The sequence below is a fragment of the Dromiciops gliroides genome, chromosome 1, assembly GCF_019393635.1.
Source record: "Dromiciops gliroides isolate mDroGli1 chromosome 1, mDroGli1.pri, whole genome shotgun sequence".
Taxonomy (NCBI): Eukaryota; Metazoa; Chordata; class Mammalia; order Microbiotheria; family Microbiotheriidae; genus Dromiciops; species Dromiciops gliroides.
The window spans coordinates 490,618,049-490,638,571 of NC_057861.1; the positions used below are offsets into that span (position 1 = coordinate 490,618,049).

The 20,523-nt window shown below is 38.2% G+C and overlaps 1 protein-coding gene across 1 annotated transcript in view; it reads left to right on the top strand.

Moving 5' to 3' along the window:
- MFSD14B (major facilitator superfamily domain containing 14B) overlaps window positions 1-12,788 on the top strand; it is an 87,989-nt gene extending 75,201 nt beyond the window's left edge. Inside the window, exons 11-12 of the mRNA XM_043975409.1 lie at window positions 9,266-9,423; window positions 10,877-12,788. Of these exons, the coding sequence (XP_043831344.1) occupies window positions 9,266-9,423; window positions 10,877-11,080 (362 nt within the window). The 3' untranslated portion in view covers window positions 11,081-12,788. The remainder of the gene's footprint in view (window positions 1-9,265; window positions 9,424-10,876) is intronic.
- Window positions 12,789-20,523: the final 7,735 nt, after the last annotated feature.

Consider the following 20,523-nt stretch of genomic DNA (forward strand, 5'->3'; position numbering starts at 1 on the left):
GCCCTGGATTCAGGAGGACCTGAGTTCAAATCCGACCTCAGACACTTGACACTTACTAGCTGTGTGACCGTGGGCAAGTCACTTAACCCCCATTGCCTAAAAAAAAAAAAAAAAAAAAAAGATTATGTAATTTAAAATGCTTCTAATTGACATAGGAAACAGATTTTTTTTTTTGGTGGTGGTTGTTGAAAGAGGGAGTAGAAAAAGAACAGATTAAAGAGGTGTATTATATGTTCATTCAATAACCTTTTTTTTTTTTTTTAAGTGAGGCAATTGGGGTTAAGTGACTTGCCCAGGGTCACACAGCTAGTAAGTGTTAAGTGTCTGAGGTTGGATTTGAACTCAGGTACTCCTGACTTCAGGGCCGGTGTTCTATCCACTGTGCCACCTAGCTGCCCCCTCAATAACCTTTTAAAGTGCAAAGCATTGTGCTTGGTGATAGGAGGAAATACAGAGAATGCATATAATCTGCCTTCTTTAATGGATCTTATTAGTTAGCAAAAGGGATACAACACAGTTAAGTATATAATACTTCGTAATTAACTACACTGCAGTATAGAATATGATATTCTAGAAGACAGTACAGGATGCATATAAGGTCAGAGTGAATTATTTTCACTATGGGTGAGGGGGTGAGTGAAATTTTTGTGAGTGATGGAGGAGGTGACATTTTAGTTGGGTCTTAAAAGGGTAGTGTACTGCACCTGGAGTCAAGGAGACCTGAGTTCAAATCCCACTATAGAAGCTTTATTAATTGTGTGACCTCAGATAAGTCCTTAAACTTCTGTACTCCTCATTTTCCTTATCTGTAAAATGGAAATGAAAATAGCATTTGCCTTTGTTAAGGGTTAAAATTCTAGCTAGTCTGTCTAAAATATCTAATGAGTGGTCGCCAATAAATTATAAGCTTTAGCAAGAGTTAGACTTTTAAGCATTTATTAAGGAGAATAAGAATTTGGTAAAGAGAGAGAGAAAGGCCTAGATTCCTATCTATTAAAGGGAGAGCACATTTCTAGCTCCCTTCTCCACCAGCGTCCTCAGGAAAGAAAGCGAGACTGAGCGCCAGTCTCTTCCTTCCTCCTCCCACTAGTCCGCTTCACTTCCTGACTCCTGAAGAAAAGACTCCTGGTCTTGCCCTCAAAGACCTTCCCTTCATGGGCAGAACTCTTCTACAGTAAGTATCCAGCAGGTGGCGTTATTCCAATCGTTACAGTCCCCCCTGTTGTTCCTCAAGAAACAAAATGTTTCCTTGACGGAACAGTAAAAAGAATATAATAACTATTGCTAACTAATAATATGTGAACAATAATATAGAAAAGGAAGAGAGAAAAGTTTTGTCCAGAGGGGCGATTTTTTTTTTTTTTTGTCCTCATGAACCGACGCTTTGACATTAGTCTTGCAAAGGGAGGGCCTCTGCAGAGGGTACATGTTACAGATGGTGTATATTATAACAGAAAGAGAAAAACAACAACAAAAACAACAAATCAAAACTGTTCATTTAAAGTCTCTGAAAGTCTTTTCTCAGATGTCCTCTAGGTGTAGTCGTGGAATGGAAGTCTTTTCAGGGGTTGAGGTATGGATGCTGGTAATCAGCCAGGAAAACTTCCTACAAAATTGAGCTTAACACAACTTTAAAATAGCTTTGTCAATAATCAAATCAAACAATGAAAGTTCTCAAAAACATGTCTAAGGGAATTCAGAATCTTAGTTGTTACACATGAAACATATAATAAAACAAAAATTGAACCATTCTTTAAAATTATAATATTACTATAGTCCCCCCTTATGGAGGGTATTTGAGAAGACAATTGCTGCGATATTAATTTTTAAAAATAATTTTTATCTTTGTTTCATCACTTTTTGCATCATCTGCCTAATTATCCTCATGCCATTATGAGAAATTAAAAAATCTAATATAATTGGTAACAGGTGTCAAGGCCAAATTCAACACTGTATTTATCATGACACCTGAGATAATTATGGGGGTTACCATAAAAGAACAGAGAAATGATGGGATATGAGCATTCCCACACTTGAGCAATATGTACTGCCCATGCAGTATGCCAGGCTTAAAATAGGTGGATGGAATATATGTCCATGCCACCGAACATATTGGAGGAAACTGAGTCAGACTTAATCAGATGCATGGGATTGAGATGGTCCATGGCATCAGGCATATAGGAGGGAGCATAGAAGCCAGGTGTAGAAGTGAGATGGGTGGGATCAATACTTCCAGCCATCTGTACAATATTGTGGGGAAAAATAAAATAAAATATTAAACCAAGAGAATCCAACCTCAACATTAGTCAAAAGCCGTTCCCTCGGCCATACCTTGACTTCATGCATGTCTCCCCTCATGTGACAGTTCAGTGTCTGCTCTTGCATGTATTCCTCTTGTGATTGGATGGCATCTTGGCCAACTGGCATCTGATAACTCAGAATAAAGGCAATTAATGTCTTAAATGATAAGTTCCCATAATCCAAGTCTCATATGGATTTAAAAATTGAGGATAATAAATGATTGCAAAAAATGTGAATACATCTTGACTCAGAACACAATATATAATTATGCAACAATTTCAAATAATACCCCTTTTTTTTACTTAGGATACAATTACTTTTTTGAAAAATCTGAACATATTTAAATAAAAGTTAAAGCACAACACAATCTCAAAGACAACTTTTACAAATGTTCCCCTCTTTTTTTTTTTTTTTGGAATATGCTTATCAAAAATAATACTTCTAGAATCAATTTACACTTGCCATGGCAAACAATTTGCCAGGGAAATGCTTTAAAGAGTTTGATCAAATAATCAGTTGAGAAAAAAAATAACAAAAACAAACAACTCAGAATATGGGAGCACAATACTCCTAGAATTAACATTGTATTATGAAATCAAAACCATGTTTCAAAATTAGATAGATGAATGAATAGAAGAAAATACACGTGGAATAATAAAAGACAATGAAATTCAAACTAGGGAAATCTAAATGAATATGAACTTAATATTAATAAGAGTATTACAAAATATAAACTTGATCGCATGACTATAAAAAGCTTTTACAAATATTCTCCTTGTTTTAGAAACTAAGTATAAGACACAATCTCAAAAGCATTAAAATCTCTATGAAAATAAACCTATACCATTAATTCCAAAATGTATATGTAATAGCATAGAAATCCTATGTAACCTCTGAACTGACATTAATAATCTGAGTGAATTCAGAACACTCTTGATTCCAATATCTAAAATCCCCAATACTCATATCAGTACCTTGCTGCTTACTTCTACATTTCTGTAAAATATATACCCTTCCATGGCAAAAGAAGCGGAGTCTTGAACTATGTTGATGATTGTCATTCTTATTCGGCTTAAGTTTTTCTTCTTTAACCCCTCTATATTGTCTGTCAGTCTTTTCACCATACAAATGCTTTATAAGATTACTAATTAAAGACAAAAGCAGGTTAGCAAAATTATGAACAAAACAAGCATATCTGGAATTTAAAGAGTTTTCTAAGATTGTCTCAAAAGCACAGCCAGGCCGGGGAAGGGCTGAGCCTGAAGCTGCAAATGCAGGTAGAAAAAGTTGAGCATGCGCACCAGATCTCTGGACTTCCCAGGCAGGGGAAGCTATGGGCTTGGCCATAGGAGGAGTAGAGGGTGGGGTCTGGAGAGGAGGGGAGGGACCAGAGCAATTTGAATCAGACTTGATTTTGAACTCAGGCCTGGATTCCTCTTCCCCCACTTTGCCTCCAGGTGCTAGGGGATTAAAAGCTTCTAGAGGGTGGGTCATTGCCTCCAGGCATGCAAAATTAGAGCAACAATTAGTGTTAGAACTGGGAAAAGCTGCAGAACTGGGAATCTCTACAGGTTTCTCTGAAAAAGCATGGTTGGGAGAGGGAGAGATATTTCCTTGTGTGAGTAAGTTGCTGGCTCTTTTAACAAAAATAAAAAGAAAAATAGAAAATCCACAAAAACAAAGCATTAACATGATCTTATCTCCCATTTGTCTGGTTAAACAGACTAAAATCAAAAATAGGGTAATTAGGGAGTTTAAAAGGTCCATTTGAAAAAATTTAAAGGGAAAACACAGCCAGTACGCCAGTACTTAGCAGTTTAAAGGGTAGGGGAAATTTCTTACCCAACCGGAAGATCAGAAGTGAGGTTCAGCTTTCCTCTTCGTGGTCAGCCATCTGTTAAGGGTTAAAATTCTAGCTAGTCTGTCTAAAATATCTAATGAGTGGTCGCCAATAAATTATAAGCTTTAGCAAGAGTTAGACTTTTAAGCATTTATTAAGGAGAATAAGAATTTGGTAAAGAGAGAGAGAAAGGCCTAGATTCCTATCTATTAAAGGGAGAGCACATTTCTAGCTCCCTTCTCCACCAGCGTCCTCAGGAAAGAAAGCGAGACTGAGCGCCAGTCTCTTCCTTCCTCCTCCCACTAGTCCGCTTCACTTCCTGAATCCTGAAGAAAAGACTCCTGGTCTTGCCCTCAAAGACCTTCCCTTCATGGGCAGAACTCTTCTACAGTAAGTATCCAGCAGGTGGCGTTATTCCAATCGTTACACCTTGCAGGGTTTTTGTGAAGCTCAAAAGAAATTATTTGTAAAGCACTTTGCAAACCTTAAAGAACTCTTTAAATGCTATTATTATTGTTGTTAGTTCTTATAATAGTATGATGTATGTGGTGAGGAATAATATGAACTATAGCTGGGAAAGTGGAAGGGTTTGATCTCCAGGCAGAGTTGTTAGTGGATAACCACTCACCATTCTGAATAAAGAACTGATGTGATTATGTTTGTGCATAAGGAGGAAATACAATCTTTCATCAGTGTAAAGAATATATTGGATACAGAAGAGAGTAAAAGAGAGAAGACTGGTTAATAAGCTATTTCACTAGTCCAGGTGGGTGGTAATTAAGGCTAATACTTAGCTGTGGTAACGTTGGGAATAGAGAGAGGGAAGTGGTACTGGAATGGGTGACAGATTTGGAGTCAGAAAACCGTGGTTCGGTTTCCTGGCTTTGCCTCTGTGTGTTGGACAAGACAGTCTCTGGTTTTCATTTTATTCAACTATAAAATGAGGAGTTGCAGTAAATGATCTCATAAGTCCCTTCCATCTCTAAAACAGAAAGAATTGAATTTGAGACTTAGAATAAAAGTGGAATTGATGGAATTCTTTAAATGATTGGCTATGGAACTGGAGAAAAAAAGATGAGTCAGACACCTGTTAAGTTTTGAATGTGAGTGGTCCTACTGTCAGAAATATGGAGAAGTCAGAAGGAAGGATTGTTTTGGAGTCAGGGTTCTGTTTTGGGCATATTGGGTTTGAGGTATTGGCATTAAGGTAGAGATGTCTAGTAGGTAGTTAAAGATGTAGGACTGGTGGTTTTTGTTTTTTTTTTGCAGGGCAGTGAGGGTTAAGTGACTTGCCCAGAGTCACACAGCTAGTAAATGTCAAGTGTCTGAGGCCAGATTTGAACTCAGGTCCTCCTGAATCCAGGGCCAGTGCTTTATCCACTGTGCCACCTACAGGACTGGTGTTCTTAAGTGAAATTGTAGGCCTGGACACAGGGATTAGAATCTGTCATTCCTGTGGAGACAGTAACCGAAGCATTGGGAGTTGATGTCATTGGCAAGGAAGAATGTGCAAAGAGAAGACTGAGGACAGAACTTTGAGGTTATTAAAGGGCTGGGAAAAGAAAGAGGAATCAATAATGGAATACACAGAGAAATCCCCCTGGAAGGATTTTCCCCTGTGGTATTATGGGAACCAGGGGAGGAAAAGAGAATGACATGATCTGTCAGATACCACAGATACCACATTGTCTAGAGTATTATGACAGAGAAAAGACCAATTTGAGATTTGCATGTGAAAGACAAATGGGGAAACCAGAAGTAAGATGTAAAGACTATTCTGAAGATATAATAATGAAGGAACAAGTTCTCCAGGATTAAGGCATATTAAATGACCATACACTATCTGAACTATTATTAGTAGTAATAGTAGTGGTTTAAAAAAAAATAAAACTCACATTTATGTGGTACTTTGAAGTTTACAAAATACTTTCCTTGTCAAAATAACACTGTGAGGAAGGTATTTTATGTAATGGTATATTAGGAGGAACAGTTTAAAGTGAAAAACATTTAAAATTTAAAGTTATAATTTACATTTATATGGTACTATAAGTGCTGCATAATATTTAGAAATATCTTTAAAGTATGATAATTTAATATTTTCTTCTTCCCCTCTCTTAACTTCTAATCTTGTCAGAATTATTCTTCCTGTTCCTTATATCCCACCCCCTTGTGATTAATTGTTGACAGATAGTGGAGAGTGCCAGTTATATGGAAAGATAATGCTCTTTATTGCATGAGACTGGAAATATCCACAGTGAAACTAGGGCTGAGGACAGAACTTTAATTGTATATATTGGATGTAGTCAGCTCATTATTTCCTGACTCCATAGCAGATTTGAATTAGGACAGAAATCAGGTAAACTGTTCACATCAGCTGAAAAAAACAAATATGTAAGGCAAAACATTTTTTGTGCTTCTTCCAGGCTGTTATGTAAGGATCACTCAAATAGGATAAATCAGTTCAGTTCTTGAAAATGGGAGGGAGGTGGGGTGGGGAACAGGGTGGGGGGGGGGTGGGGCAGCAATGTTAAGCTACAGAGTGAATATCCGCCATCTAGTGGTAGAAAAGCAAGTTAGCAACCACTCTATACAAATTACACAACTATGGTTTCAGAAGCAAGTAGACAGGGTCTTGATCGCTTTTTTCATTATAGCACTTGGGATGCACTTTTAGTCTTGCTTTATTAATATAGATGCTTGTCAGTATTATTATTATAAAATGTAAGTTGAGTAAAAGCTGTGGCTTTTATATACCTGGCATCTTACCAGCCTGAAACTTGCAAACACTGACATTTCTCATACTTTCTGTTATAAACCTTCATTGTAATAACTAGGGGAGATATGAAAAAAAGAATACAGAAAATACCAACTCTTATGGTTTCGAGGGTTCTTGGTTATTGCAGGTCAGTCAGTCTAGTGTAGTGGAAAGAGCCAGAAGATGTGGGTTTGGGTTCCCATGCTACCCTTTACTAGTTATGTGACCTTGAGCAAATCACTTTTGACTCTTCTGAGCTGTGGTTTCCTTGTCTGCCACACAGGGATAGTCATATTTGTGCTATTTATTTCTTATTGTTACCGTGAAGATCAAATGAGATGATGCATGTAAAGTATTTTGTAATTTTAAAGTGTGGCTCAGATATAAACTTGCCATGGTAACACAAAAAGACTATAGTCTGAGTAGTACGTAAACTGTTTAAAGTTTATTACAAGCAACAGTAGTTGGAGGATTCACTCCCAAATGGCAATGGGTCCCAAAGTTTCAGTGAATATAATGGCATATTTATGCAGCTGCAGAAATGTAGGAAGTCCAAGAGGGAGGGAAGGAGCAGACTTTATCAAGGTCAGAAGCAGAGAGATAGGAAGAGACATCAAGGACACATTTGGTGCTTACTTCAAGGTAAACAATCCTGGAATCTGGCATTTAGCAGGAAAGGGATTTGGGACAAGATTAAACAGTTCAGTAGCCCAGATGAGATAAGGGCACCCAGGAGACAACTTGGGAACAAATTGGGGAGACAGTTATGTCTGAAAGGTAGGACTGCCCATCTGTCTCTTGAATGACAGTATCTATGGGAACCCAAGGAAGAGACAGACTTGGATATCTGAGAAAAGCACTTCTGCTGTCTTTGCAGGTTTGCACATAACAGTAGACTCTTTTTCTTCAACATGAAATAGGGAAGACAGTCCCCATGTTGATTCTAATGGATTGACTTAGGACGGTCAGCATTTGGAAGTAAAGAAATAAGTGCAGTAGGGGAAGATAGATGAGGTATTATAACAGTATCTGAGGTAGCCAGGTGGTACAGTGGATAGAGCACTGGACCTGGAATCAGGAAGAACTGAGTTGAAATATAGCCTCAAACCCTTATTAACTCTTTTGTTGACCCTGGGTAAGTCACTTAACCACGTCTTTTTGCCTCAGTTTGCTTAGCTGTAACATAGGGATAATAATAGCACCTAACTCCCAGTGTTGTTGTGAAGATAAAATAAGATATTTTTAAATATTATGCAGCACTTATGGTACTATATAAATGTAAATGCTAGCTATTATCATTTTAAATTTGAATTTTTTTTTCACTTTAAACTGTTCCTACTAATATACCATATATAAAATACCTTCCTCATGGTGTTATTTTGACAAGGAAAGTCTTTTGTAAACTTCAAAGTGCCATGTAAATGTGAGTTTTATTTTTTTTAAACCACTACTATTAATACTCCTAATAATAGTTCAGATAGTATATGGTGATATACTGTTCCTTCTGTCTCTCCAGATATATAGGGCGTCCCAAAAGTTTTAGGCTACTAAAGTACACCAAGATATTGAGGACAAGTAATTTGTGGCCAGTGATGGATACTGTGGAAAGATACAGTAAAGTCAATGAAAAGGGAATGAGATGTATTTATAAGTTGATGTAGTGAACAGAGAAAGTACTTGTGAATTTACTTTGCTCAGTAAATAAAATATAAGGCTTGTTAGCTGACATCTTATCAACCCCAGAAAGCTCCAGAAACTTTCTTCTGATATGTTCTACAAATCTTCAATATGAGCATCAGGGGAGTGGTTAGCTAGTAGAGAGGTTATGTGTGAATCGCCCAAGGATTGTTTTGCTACTTCTGTTGGAGATTTTTGGTGGTAGTTGGGGAGGGATAGATTCATAAACAGTCATCATTTGCTCATGGACCTCACTGACTTTCCTTTTTTATGAAGGAAAACCCAGGCAGTAGGACTGGGCATATAATCAATCAATCAATAAACATTTATTAAATACTTACTATGTGCCAGGCCCTGTGCTAAACTTTTTTTTGGGGGTGGGGTGAGACAATTGGGGTTAAGTGACTTGCTCAGGGTCACACAGCTAGTAAGTTGGCAAGTGTCTGAGGCTGGATTTGAACTCAGGTCCTCCTGACTCCAGGGCTGGTGCTCTATCCACTGCACCACCTAACTGCCCTAAACTTCTTAAAACCTTTCTTTTTCCTGATGTAAGGAAGCATGGCAGCAAGTCACAGTAATCCACAGAACTGTGGTATCATGACAGACTTTTGAGACTGGATTCAGTCGTGTTGCAAAACTAGAACCCTGTCCTTGAAAATGTCATGACCTCACTTTCCTTTATTCTGTTTCAGGAGTTGCCCAAGGAATAATAACTGGAATTAGAGGTCTGTGTAATGGCCTCGGACCAGCGCTGTATGGTTTCATATTCTTTTTGTTCCATGTGGAGTTAACAGAATTGGAATCAGTTCAGAGTTCTGATGAAAGCACCATTCAAGATTCTGGCAGTAAGGTAAATTAACTGGGAAACACATTTACAGCTTATAACAAACTGGTTGTATCTAGATGACAATAAAATTTTGTCCTAGAACTTTTGGATAGTTTTTATATGTATATATACACACACACACACGCACACAAAATATCTTTACTGCCTTTGACATATATTCAAAGGTATCTGTGGACAAGGAGGGAACGTTTGAATAATTTAATGATAGAAGGACAAGGTTGTAGTCAGTTATGTTTGAATTGAAGGTAGGTTAATTTAGTTATCGCCAGGCATAGTGGTATCTTCCTGTAGTCCTTGATCCTGGAGAGGCAGAGGCTGATGCCGCTCAGGAGTTCAGAGCTGCAGGAGGACTAAAGTGTCCACACTGAGTCCAGCACCAGTGTGGTGAACCCCTGGGAGTGGGTTATCTATAGCCTGAGTGGGTTAAAGCTTCCATGCTGATCAGTATTGAGATTGCGTACTTTCAGCCTGGGTGAGATAGGGAGACTCAGCTTCCAATCAGTCTAGTTTTTGTTTTTATTTTTATTTTTATTTTTTTATTTTTTATTTTTTGCACGGCAATGGGGGTTAAGTGACTTGCCCAGGGTCACACAGCTAGTAAGTGTCAAGTGTCTGAGGCTGGATTTGAACTCAGGTACGCCTGAATCCAGGGCCAGTGCTCTATCCACTGCGCCACCTAGCTGCCCCCAGTCTAGTTTTTAAAATAATTTAACTTCTCTCATTTAAGTCCTTGAAACTAGAAGAATACTATATTACTTTGGCATATCCCACCACTTCCCTTTCACAGCATTTAGTATAGGTATCCTTACATAGAAATATAATGTAGAAGTTTTATATTAGATAAAGTAGAAGATGAATTCATTTTATACTTCCTAGGTGGCACAGTGGATAGAGTGCCAGGCCTGGTATCAGGAAGACTCACCTTGCTGAGTTCTAATCTGGCTTCAGAAACTAGCTGTGAGACCCTGGGCAGGTCATTTAATCTTATTTGCCTAAGTTTCTTCATCTGTCAAATGAGCTGGAGAAGGAAATGGCAAACTGCTTCAGTATCTTTGCCAAGAAAATCTCAAATCGGCCCATGAAGAGTCAAACATGACTGAAAACATCTGAACAACAACAAAAATTTTGAATATGAGCTGGGATGGGGACAAAGGGACTCTAAGATGAGGAAATAGTCTAGCTGCCTATTAGAAAACTTGGATATTGTAGCTTTCTTTAGTTCCAAATTCCACATTTTGGTTCTCCAAAATTCCATTTTGGTTTCTTCCTAAGAGCAGTGATTTAGTGCAGAAAGCAGACATGAGAAGTGTGACTTGATATGTTTTGGGAAGACAGACGTGCCAAGCAGATGCAAGGATCTGGGTGGTTGAAGATGTTATTACAAAGAATAAATCTTTGTCATTTACACTTGACTCTATTCCACTTTGATTTCTTCTTGTTTCTCTTGCTATTTCAGGGAGCCATCATTCCAGGCCCCCCTTTCCTGTTTGGTGCAATTGCAGTCCTCCTGGCTTTCCTGGTTGCCTTATTCATCCCTGCACATAGCAAAGCCAGCAGTAATAGGAAGCACAACAGCAGCATCAGTGGCAACCTGCCCACCAACCCAGAACGAGGCAGTGATGAAGACATTGAACCCCTGCTGCAAGATAGCAGTGTTTGAGAACTCTCTTCATAGGGTGAGACTGCACATCCATGCCCTGAGTTGTGAACATTGCAGGAAGAGGGGGCTACAGCAAACTTACCGCTCCAGAGAACCATGGGAAGGGCTGAAAGAATATGAAAATTATAGGACCCTGTGGTGATGATATTGGTACCTTCCCAGGGCTGGGTTTTTGAGACTGATCTTCTCCTTCGCCCTCCCCCAACTCCCCCCATTCTGTTGATAAATTAGGAACAAGGTAAGATTTGAAATTCTTATCTGCAAATGATATGCACCTCTAATGGTGGTCCAGAGCCCTGACCTCGAAACTCCAATGTAAAGGGCACCTCTGTAGCAGAGAGAGGAATTCGACTACCTTTAAAAGGCAAAATGCAGTTAGTCATGATGACTACAACCTTTTGAAATTGCTTGATGCAAACCATGCAGGCTTTAAACTAGGCTATGTTTCCTTTACAAGAGACAGTTAAGGTTCCTTTCTGTGTTTCTGCTAGTTTCCTTGAATGTATATCTCATTCAGTCCATGTGGTTTGGGGAGGGGGGGCTACACTCTACAGTCACTTTTAGGAAGGGATTCATCTTTTTTTTTTTTTTTTTTTTGGTGAGGCAGTTGGGGTTAAGTGACTTGCCCAGGGTCACACAGCTAGTAAGTGTCAAGTGTCTGAGACTGGATTTGAACTCAGGTACTCCTGAATCCAGGGCCAGTGCTCCAGCCACTGCACCACCTAGCTGCCCCAGGGATTCATCAATTTGCAGCATCCTTATTTCATCCTTTCTATGTCTTGACTACAGCAAAATTCATCATGCCAGTGGGCAGTAATTATAACAATTATTTTTTTCCTTTAAATATAGAAAGAAAATGTTCTTTAACCATAAATCATGTAGAACCAAATTCTAGGTTTTGAAAATGGTTTCAAAGAAAAAATAAAGGTTTTTAGGTGGCACGCTGAATAGAAGTTGGTCTTACTCCCTTGCCTCCAAGGCTCAGTAAATGTGAATCTTCCTAAGTTTGTGGGACTAAATCACTGGGTGCTAAGGGAATATTTTATTCAAGTTTGCGCACAATTATTACATTGATACTCAAGTTCCCGCTCCCCATCTCCGTTAACTGACCTGTGAAATCTTTGTTCCCATTAATTGCACTACTGCCTTAACTGCTCTGTAATGTGCATTTATTATCATATTTAGCCTTCATATCAGTCTCTTTATCTCACTTGCAGAATCTCATGGGAACATTCATGTAAAATTCCTTTCTGAAAGAGCAATGCTTTAGTGGGCCTAGTTTCACTACAAGTCCCTAGGTAACTTTTTGAGATGTTTTATGGGGGGAAAAAATCTATACAAATTTATACATATTTTGCTGCACCATTAAAAGGACCATTGAACAACACCTAACTCTAATGAAGCACTCCTATGAATGTTTTATATGTATGAAATATATGTAGATATTTGTAAGGAGTTTTAATTTTTTTCTTGATGGGGTGCTGTGTAAATCTTGTATTTATAAATGTAATGAGGGTATTGACTGAAAAAAAATATATATACAGCTTTTATAAACGATTGTGTACTGACTGAATACATTTAAAAGAAAAAATATATTTTGAAACATGTTCTGCCTTGAAAAGAGGTAACAGGCCTTTTGTACTCTGCTCTTGGTTTTTAAGTGAATAAGCTTCCTAATGCATAATAAATTTACAACTTCAGTGTTTAAGTCTCTTGTTTCTTTAAAGCAAATAATACCAGTAGTTTTCTTGTTTTCTTTTTAAATAAATTTCTGATAAGTCACATGAAATAAGAACTTTCCTTGCTATTAATCACCATAATCTCTCCCCCCTATTCCGCCCCTGTGTTCCTCTTGTCCTCTTCCTTCCCTTCCTTTCCCTTCCCAGAGAGTATCCTATATAGTAAACAACATTTTTAAAGATCAAAAAGCAAGGGAAAGGGAAAAAAAATGAACATGATTGATTGATACTTTGAAAAAGTCTGAAAATATGTGCAACATACCACACATTTCACACTGTTTAAATAAAACTATGGATGATCTATTCAGTTGATTTTAATCAGTGTTTATGTTTTATCAAGAAGTCAAATTGAAACACTTAATCTTACAAGTTGGGGGAGTAGGATTCTGTAGTCATTCCTATGCCATACAATTATTATTATTAATTTTTTTTGGTGGGGCAACAGGAGTTAAGTGACTTGCCCAGGGTCACACAGCTAGTGTCAAGTGTCTCAGGCTGGATTTGAACTCAGGTCTTTCTGAATCCAGGGCCAGTGCTTTATCCACTGTACCACCTAGCTGCCCCCTATGCCATACAATTTTTTTTTTAATATACTTTTTTTTTTAAGTGAGGCAATGGGGGTTAAGTGACTTGCTCAGGGTCACACAGCTAGTAAGTGTTAATTAAGTGTCTGAGGCTGGATTTGAACTCAGGTACTCCTGACTCCAGGGCTGGTGCTCTATCCACCGCGCCACCTAGCTGCCCCACCGTACAATTTTAATAGGGAAATTTTATTTGACATCATGGACATGGTTTATCAATTTTGAATAAAATATATTTTATGTAAGTATACACTGCCCGTTTAAGATAACTGCTTCATTCATATGGAGCTGTTTAGTAGTAAAAGGAATAGAAAAGATATTTTTGTGGGAAGGAAAGAATTAAATCAACTATTAAAAGAGCTATGCTGTTGCTGTTTTAAGAGTATGAACATTTTGGTTCCTAAAAGTAGAAGGAAAATATCTTCAAGTGAAAACTGCAAAGATACTTGTATAAAGAAGTTTTCCCATCATGATTCAAGGCTTCCTATTTATGCCACAGTTCATTTTCTGTTTCCAAACTGTTTAAATCCCATCTGAAGGTTGTGGTTTTTTAATACAGCAATTTTTATTAAAACGAGGTAATTTTCCTATTCCTTTTAGGCATCAAAATGTTAAATCTGTGCTAGCAATTTTAGGTCCTTTAACGGTTGATTTAACTTTTCATTTTAAAAATGCTTTCCCTGTACATGTCACTAGTATACTGTTTCATATGAACAGAATAGTTGCTTAGAAGAGACAGTGTACCTTACAAAAAGTACAAGTTAAACAATTTTGTCTTTTGCTGTTGATAATTACCTTGAAACTGCACTGGACATTCCGTCCTTGATGCAGTCACTGAATAATTCTTTTTCCTCAGGTTTTCCTGCATAATTTATTCCACTTTGAAGGCACATTGGACATAACAAAATACAAGGGTAAAGGTTCTCCTCTTTGTACTGATGTTTACAGTTTTGCATACCCACTCACACACCTTTGCTTCTCCATACTTAAAGTGTCCTCTGTGCCTCTGATATTGGTTTTGGAGATCAGGGCCTAGGTTAGAATCCTGACTTTACTGTGTGACCCTGGGCAAATCCCTTCATTTCTTTGAGCCTCTGTTTCTATATCTGAAAAATAGGAGAAGTTTAGACAAAGTGCTCTTGAGCTCAAAATACGTGATTCAATGTTACTAGATTTCCTTTTTTCTCAGGGTGGTGGTGATAATGGTAGAAACTTCACAAAATTTCTGTTAGGATGAAAACCTTAATTTACCACTATAATTACATATAGATGTTTATATACATTCTCCAGTCAGCCAAATCAGTTAATTGAAATTCACAAAGCCAACTATATAGAAAACTGTCTATTTCACATATAGTTATCTTGCCATCTCCAGTTCTCCAAAAAAAATTTCTCATACTCTATATGGTATTGTTGTTCAGTTGTTTTTCAGCCATGTCCAACTCTTCGTGACCCCATTTGAGGTTTATTTCCTTCTCCAGTTCATTTTATAGATTAGGAAACTGAAGCAAACAGGCTTTAGTGACTTGCCTGGGTCATATAGTTAGGTAAGTGTCTGAAGTCAGATTTGAGTCCAGACCCAGCACTGTGTGATCTATCAAATACTACTTGGTCTAACTAATTTCTGCCTGTTCTTCTAGAAGTTTTATCTAATTGAGTTCTTCCCAAGTAATTGATGTTTTTACATTGACTGAATTTGTTTCTGATTCTTGCTTGTCTATTTTATTTTTTAATCCAAATAGATTTTTTTTATTCTGAATAGAATTTTATTTTCCAAAATATATGTAAAAACAAAATTTTAACATCAATTCTTAAAAAACTTTGTGTTCCAACTTCTCTTCCCCCCTCCATTCCCACCCCCCACCCAAAAGAACTCAATCAATTCAAAATAAGTTATACATGAGTAGTCATGGAAAGATTCCCATATTAGCTAGTTGTGAGAGAAAACAATAAAAAAACCCAAAACTTCAAATTAAGGAATTGTCAAAGAGGAAATGAAAAAAAAATTTAAATGTGTTTCCTTCTGTTTTCAGATACTATCAGTTCTTTCTCTGCAGATGGGCTGGAATCTTCATAAGTCCCTCAGGGTTACATTGGATCATTGCCTTGCTGAAAATAACCACTTGCTTCCCAGCCGATCATCTCCCACTATTGCTGTTATTTTGTATACAGTACATTTCACTCTGCTTCAGCTCATGTAGGTCTCTCCAGGTTTTCCCAATAGCATCCTGTTCATCACAGCCTCTATATAGTACCTTAAGCTTGACAGAGAATCTTCTTCACAAAAGCCCAGCAAAGTAGGTACCATACATTTTGCCAGTATAATCAATCATCATAACTATTTCCCTCCATCCCACTCTGTTTCCCATGACATTTACTCTATCTTCTTTTTACCTATTCCTCCTCAGAGGTGCCTTACTTCTGACTATCTTCTCCCTTGCTCTGCACTCCCTTTTTTCACCCTTCCTTCCTTGTCCTCTTCCCCTCCTATTTTCCTGCAGTGTTAAATAAATTGCTCCTCCCAATTGGTTATGAAAGCTATTCCCTCCATAAGCCCACTCCAATGAGATTCAGGGTCCCTGAGCTAATTCTGTGTTCTAAATTTTTTCTTCCTCCCTCCTCAACCCTCCCTATGAGATCAAGCAATTCAATATGTCATACTGGTGCAGTAATGCAGAACATCTTCATCTTCCTTGAAAGTGTTTTGCTTTTTACTGCTCTCTCCCCCAATCTGCCCATTCCTCCTCCCCTCCCCCCCCCCCTTTTCTCCCTCCCCCCACCAGGGCAAAAGTATATTACTATACCCACTTGAGTATGTATGTTAGTCCTTCTTTGAGCCAATTCTGATGATATTAAGGTTCACTCACTCCCCAACTCCTTCCCCCTCGTCTACTCTCCTCTATAAGTTTTCTTCTTGTTTCCTTCATGTGAAATACCTCTCCGCAGACAATCTCTCCCCTTCTCCCTCCCCCAGTTTATTCCTCCTACACCTCAACCCTATTTTAATGATGTCATCATGGATTAGCTAGGTGGCACAGTGGATAAAGCACTAGCCCTGGACCCAGGAGGCCCCCCAAGCTCAAATCCAGCCCCAGACATAAGACACCCCTCCCCATCTGCCCTACGAAAAGCAAAACATGAATGCTTTACAGATATCATCCCTTCATATTCAGTTCAGCCCTGTCTTCTGTGAATTTCTTTTTTTTTTTTGCGGGGCAATGGGGGTTAAGTGACTTGCCCAGGGTCACACAGCTAGTAAGTGTTAAGTGTCTGAGGCCGGATTTGAACTCAGGTCCTCCTTAATCCAGGGCCAGTGCTTTATCCACTGTGCCATCTAGCTGCCCCCTGTGAATTTCTTGTGAAGAATTTTTTTTTTTTTTTTTTGGTGAGGCAACCGGGGCCAAGCGACTTGACCAGGGTCACACAGCTATTAATTGTAAAGTGTCTGAGGTCACACCTGAACTCAGTTTCTCCTGAGTCCAGGGCCAGCACTCCATCCACTGCACCACCCAGCTGCCCCTGAATTTCTTATTGAGGTAGTTCTTATGATTTCAAAGTATTATCTTCCCATGTATTAATGTAAACAGTTTGATCTTTTAATATCCCTCATGAAGTCTTTTTCCTGTTTACCTTTTTATGCTTCTCCAGGATCTTGTATTTCAAAGTCAAATTTTCTATTCAGTTCAGGTCTTTTCATCACAAATGCTTGAAAGACCTCTTTCTCATTGAAATCCCATTTTTGCCTCTGAAAAATTATACTCAGTTTTGTTGGGTACGTGATTTTTGGCTGAAGTCCCAGTTCCTTTGCCCTCTGGAATATCATATTCCGTGCCCATCGGTCCTTTAATGTAGAAGCTGCTAGATCTTGCTTTATCCTTATTGGAGCTCCACAGTATTTGAATTCCTTTTTTCTAGCTGCTTGCAGTATTTTCTCCTTGACCTGGGAGTTCTGGAATTTGGCTATAATATTCCTGGAGGTTTTCCTTTTGGGATCTCTTTCAGGAGGTGATCGGTGGATTCTTTCAATTTCTATTTTAGCTTTTGCTTCTAGAATATCAGGGCAATTTTCCCTCACAATCTCTTGGAGGATGGTGTCTAAGCTTTTGTTTTGGTCATGGTTTTCAGGTAGTCTAATGATTTTCAAATTATCTCTCCTAGATTTATTTTCTAGGTCAGCTGTTTTTCCAAGAAGATATTTCACACTGCCCTCTATTTTTTCATTCAATTGGATTTGCTTTACTGTGTCTTGGTTTCTCATAAAGTCACTAGCTTCCATTTGTTCAATCCTAATTCTTAGGCAGTTATTTTCATCAGACAGTTTTTTAATCTCCTTTTCCATTTGGCTTTTCAAACTGTTGACTTTTCTCATGACTCTCCTGCATCGCTCTCATTTCCCTTTCCATTCTTTCCTCCTTTTATCTACATCTTCTTTCTATTTCTCCTACTTTCTCTTCAAAGTCCCTTTTGAGAGCTTCCATGGCCTGAGACCAGTTCATATTTTTCTTGGAAGCTTTGGATGTTGGAGCTTTGACCCTGTTATTATCTTCTTCTTCTGAGGTTGTATTGTGGTCTACCTTTCCCCCAAAGAAATTTTCGATGGTCTTCTGCTTTCTCTGCCTGCTCATCCTGGCTTACTATTTCTTTTCTTTTAACTCCTTCTTTAAGTATGGCCCTGCTTCCAGGACACAGTGTTCAAGGTACAGCGTGGCCTGGGGGATGGTTGGGCTTCTTCTCAGCCTGCCTGGCCTTGCTTTTACTTGATTTTAAACTCTCCACTGGGGGGGTGGGGATGGGGGTGGGGAGTGCTGCTTCTCAGCTCCACTCCTGTTCTCAGCTTCAGAGGGTCCCAGGTGTTTTGGGTTGGGGGCAGGGCAGGCTTTAATCTCACCTGGCCTGTTCTCAGGTCCAGAGATAACCTCAGGCCTATTTACTAAGACACCAACCAGCAAAGCTTTTTGTGGTGTGGTTCTCAGCTTCTGATGAGACTGCTCCCCTCCCCCACTTGGGTCTCCTGCCGCTCAGGATTTCTTCCTGGTTGCCTGCTGGGATGGGACAGTCGAATCCTTCCCCCAGTCCACTGGTACCCTTGCACTTACCACCCTGGGTCAGCCGTTCAGTCCAACCGCGCGCTCAGTTCCAAAAGATGCTGGTGCTGCAGCTGATTCCGAGGCACTGGGGCAAATTCCTCTGGCGGGTGTCTGGTGTGTCAGCCGGATTGCAGGGTTAGGCTTTATTCGTGGCCTACAATCCCTTTCATTCCTTTTTTTTTTATTATGGTCCTTGATATTTCAGAACTTTTGTTCCTTCAAATTTAAAAATTCTTTGTTCAGCTCTATAGCATACCTGTAGGTAGTTTGATATAGCTATGTAAAAGTTATTTTAGGTTATATTGCCATTTTATTACATTAGCAATGGTCCAACCATGAGCAATAAGTACTCTGGTTATTTACCATTTTAAATTTCTTGAATATTTTGTAATTGTTTTTCTGTGTTTCGAGTGTGCATGGGTGGATTGACTCCCATGTGCTTTATGTTTTTTTGCTTTATGTTAATTTGAATGGGATTTCCCTTTTATTTCCTTTTCTGCTTTGCTATTGCTATATAGACTACCCTTAATTTTCATGATTTTATTTTGCAATCTACTTTACTGAAGCTAGTAATTATCTCAATTAGTTTCTTTGCTGAATTTCTCAGGTTTTTCTGTGTAAATCGTGGCTTCTGTAAATAAGTATGAATTTTGTTTCCTTTTTGCCAGTGTTTATGCCTTTAATTCTTTTTCTCTTATTGTTATCATTTTGAAAATGATCCAAAAAAAAGGAAATGATCTCAAAAGTGGGGAGAATAGGGGGCAGCTAGGTGGCACAGTGGATAGAACACTGGCCCTTGATTCAGGAGTACCTGAGTTCAAATCCAGCCTCAGACACTTGACACTTACTAGCTGTGTGACCCTGGGCAAATCACTTAACCCCAATTGCCTCACAAAAAAACCCCAAAACCCCCAAAAAAACCAGAAGTGGGGAGAATGGGCCTCTTAAAAAATATATTTAGAATTTTATTTTCCAAATTACATGTAAAATGCAAATTTTGACATCAATTTAAAAAAAAAACACTTTGTGTTTCAAATTCTACCCCCCTCCCGCCAAACTCAAGCAATTCAATATAAACAATACATGAGCAGTCATGCAAAACATTTCTACATTAGCCGGGTTGTGAAAGAAAATAGAGAATAACAAAACTTCAGATAAAGAAACTAGCAAAAAAATTTGTTTCAATCTGTGAGAATGGGCATTTTTGACATAACTGTATTTATTGGGATTGCTCCTGTTTTCCTATTGAAAATTTCTTGATATAGAGTGAAAAGCTACAATCTATATGTTTGTAGCTTATGCTTTTTGCTTTTTTTTTTTTTTTTTTGAGGTGGGGCAGTGAGGGTTAAGTGACTTGTCCAGGATCACACAGCTGGTAAGTGTCAAGTATCTGAGGTCAGATTTGAACTCAAGTCCTCCTGAATCCAGGGCTGGTCCTTTATCCACTATGCTACCTAGCTGTCTCCAGCTTATGCTTTTTGTAAGAAGTCCTTCAATGCTTAAAATAAGAAGTAAGTGTTGTATTTATCAAAGATATTTTATGTATCTTTTGATAAGAATCATGTGGTCTTATGTATTTGTTTTTAATGTGATAAATTATGCTAATTGCATACTGTTGTACTGTCACTGCTATACATTCAACTTAGTTACAGTGAATAGTTTTTTTTTGAATATATTTTTGTAGTCTTTGTGCTAGGATTTTACTTAAAATTTTTGCATTAGTTAAAAATGAGTGATATTGACTTATGGTTGTTCTCCTGTCCTCCATCATGATCTAGTTATTACAACCATGTTTGCCTCATAAAAGAATCTTCATTTTTTCAGAGATCATGTCACCTGTTAAGCCAAATGATTACTTCACCTATCATCTCTGAGTTTTTTAAACACCCAAGACTGTAGTTCATCTATTTAATCTCTTATTATCTTTATTCATATTGAATATCAGTTGCCCATATGCCTTTTAAAATTGTCCTTTACAGCTTTAATGTCTTCTTTCTTTAAGCGTTTCCCTCCTCCTATATATCTTCCAAATAGCT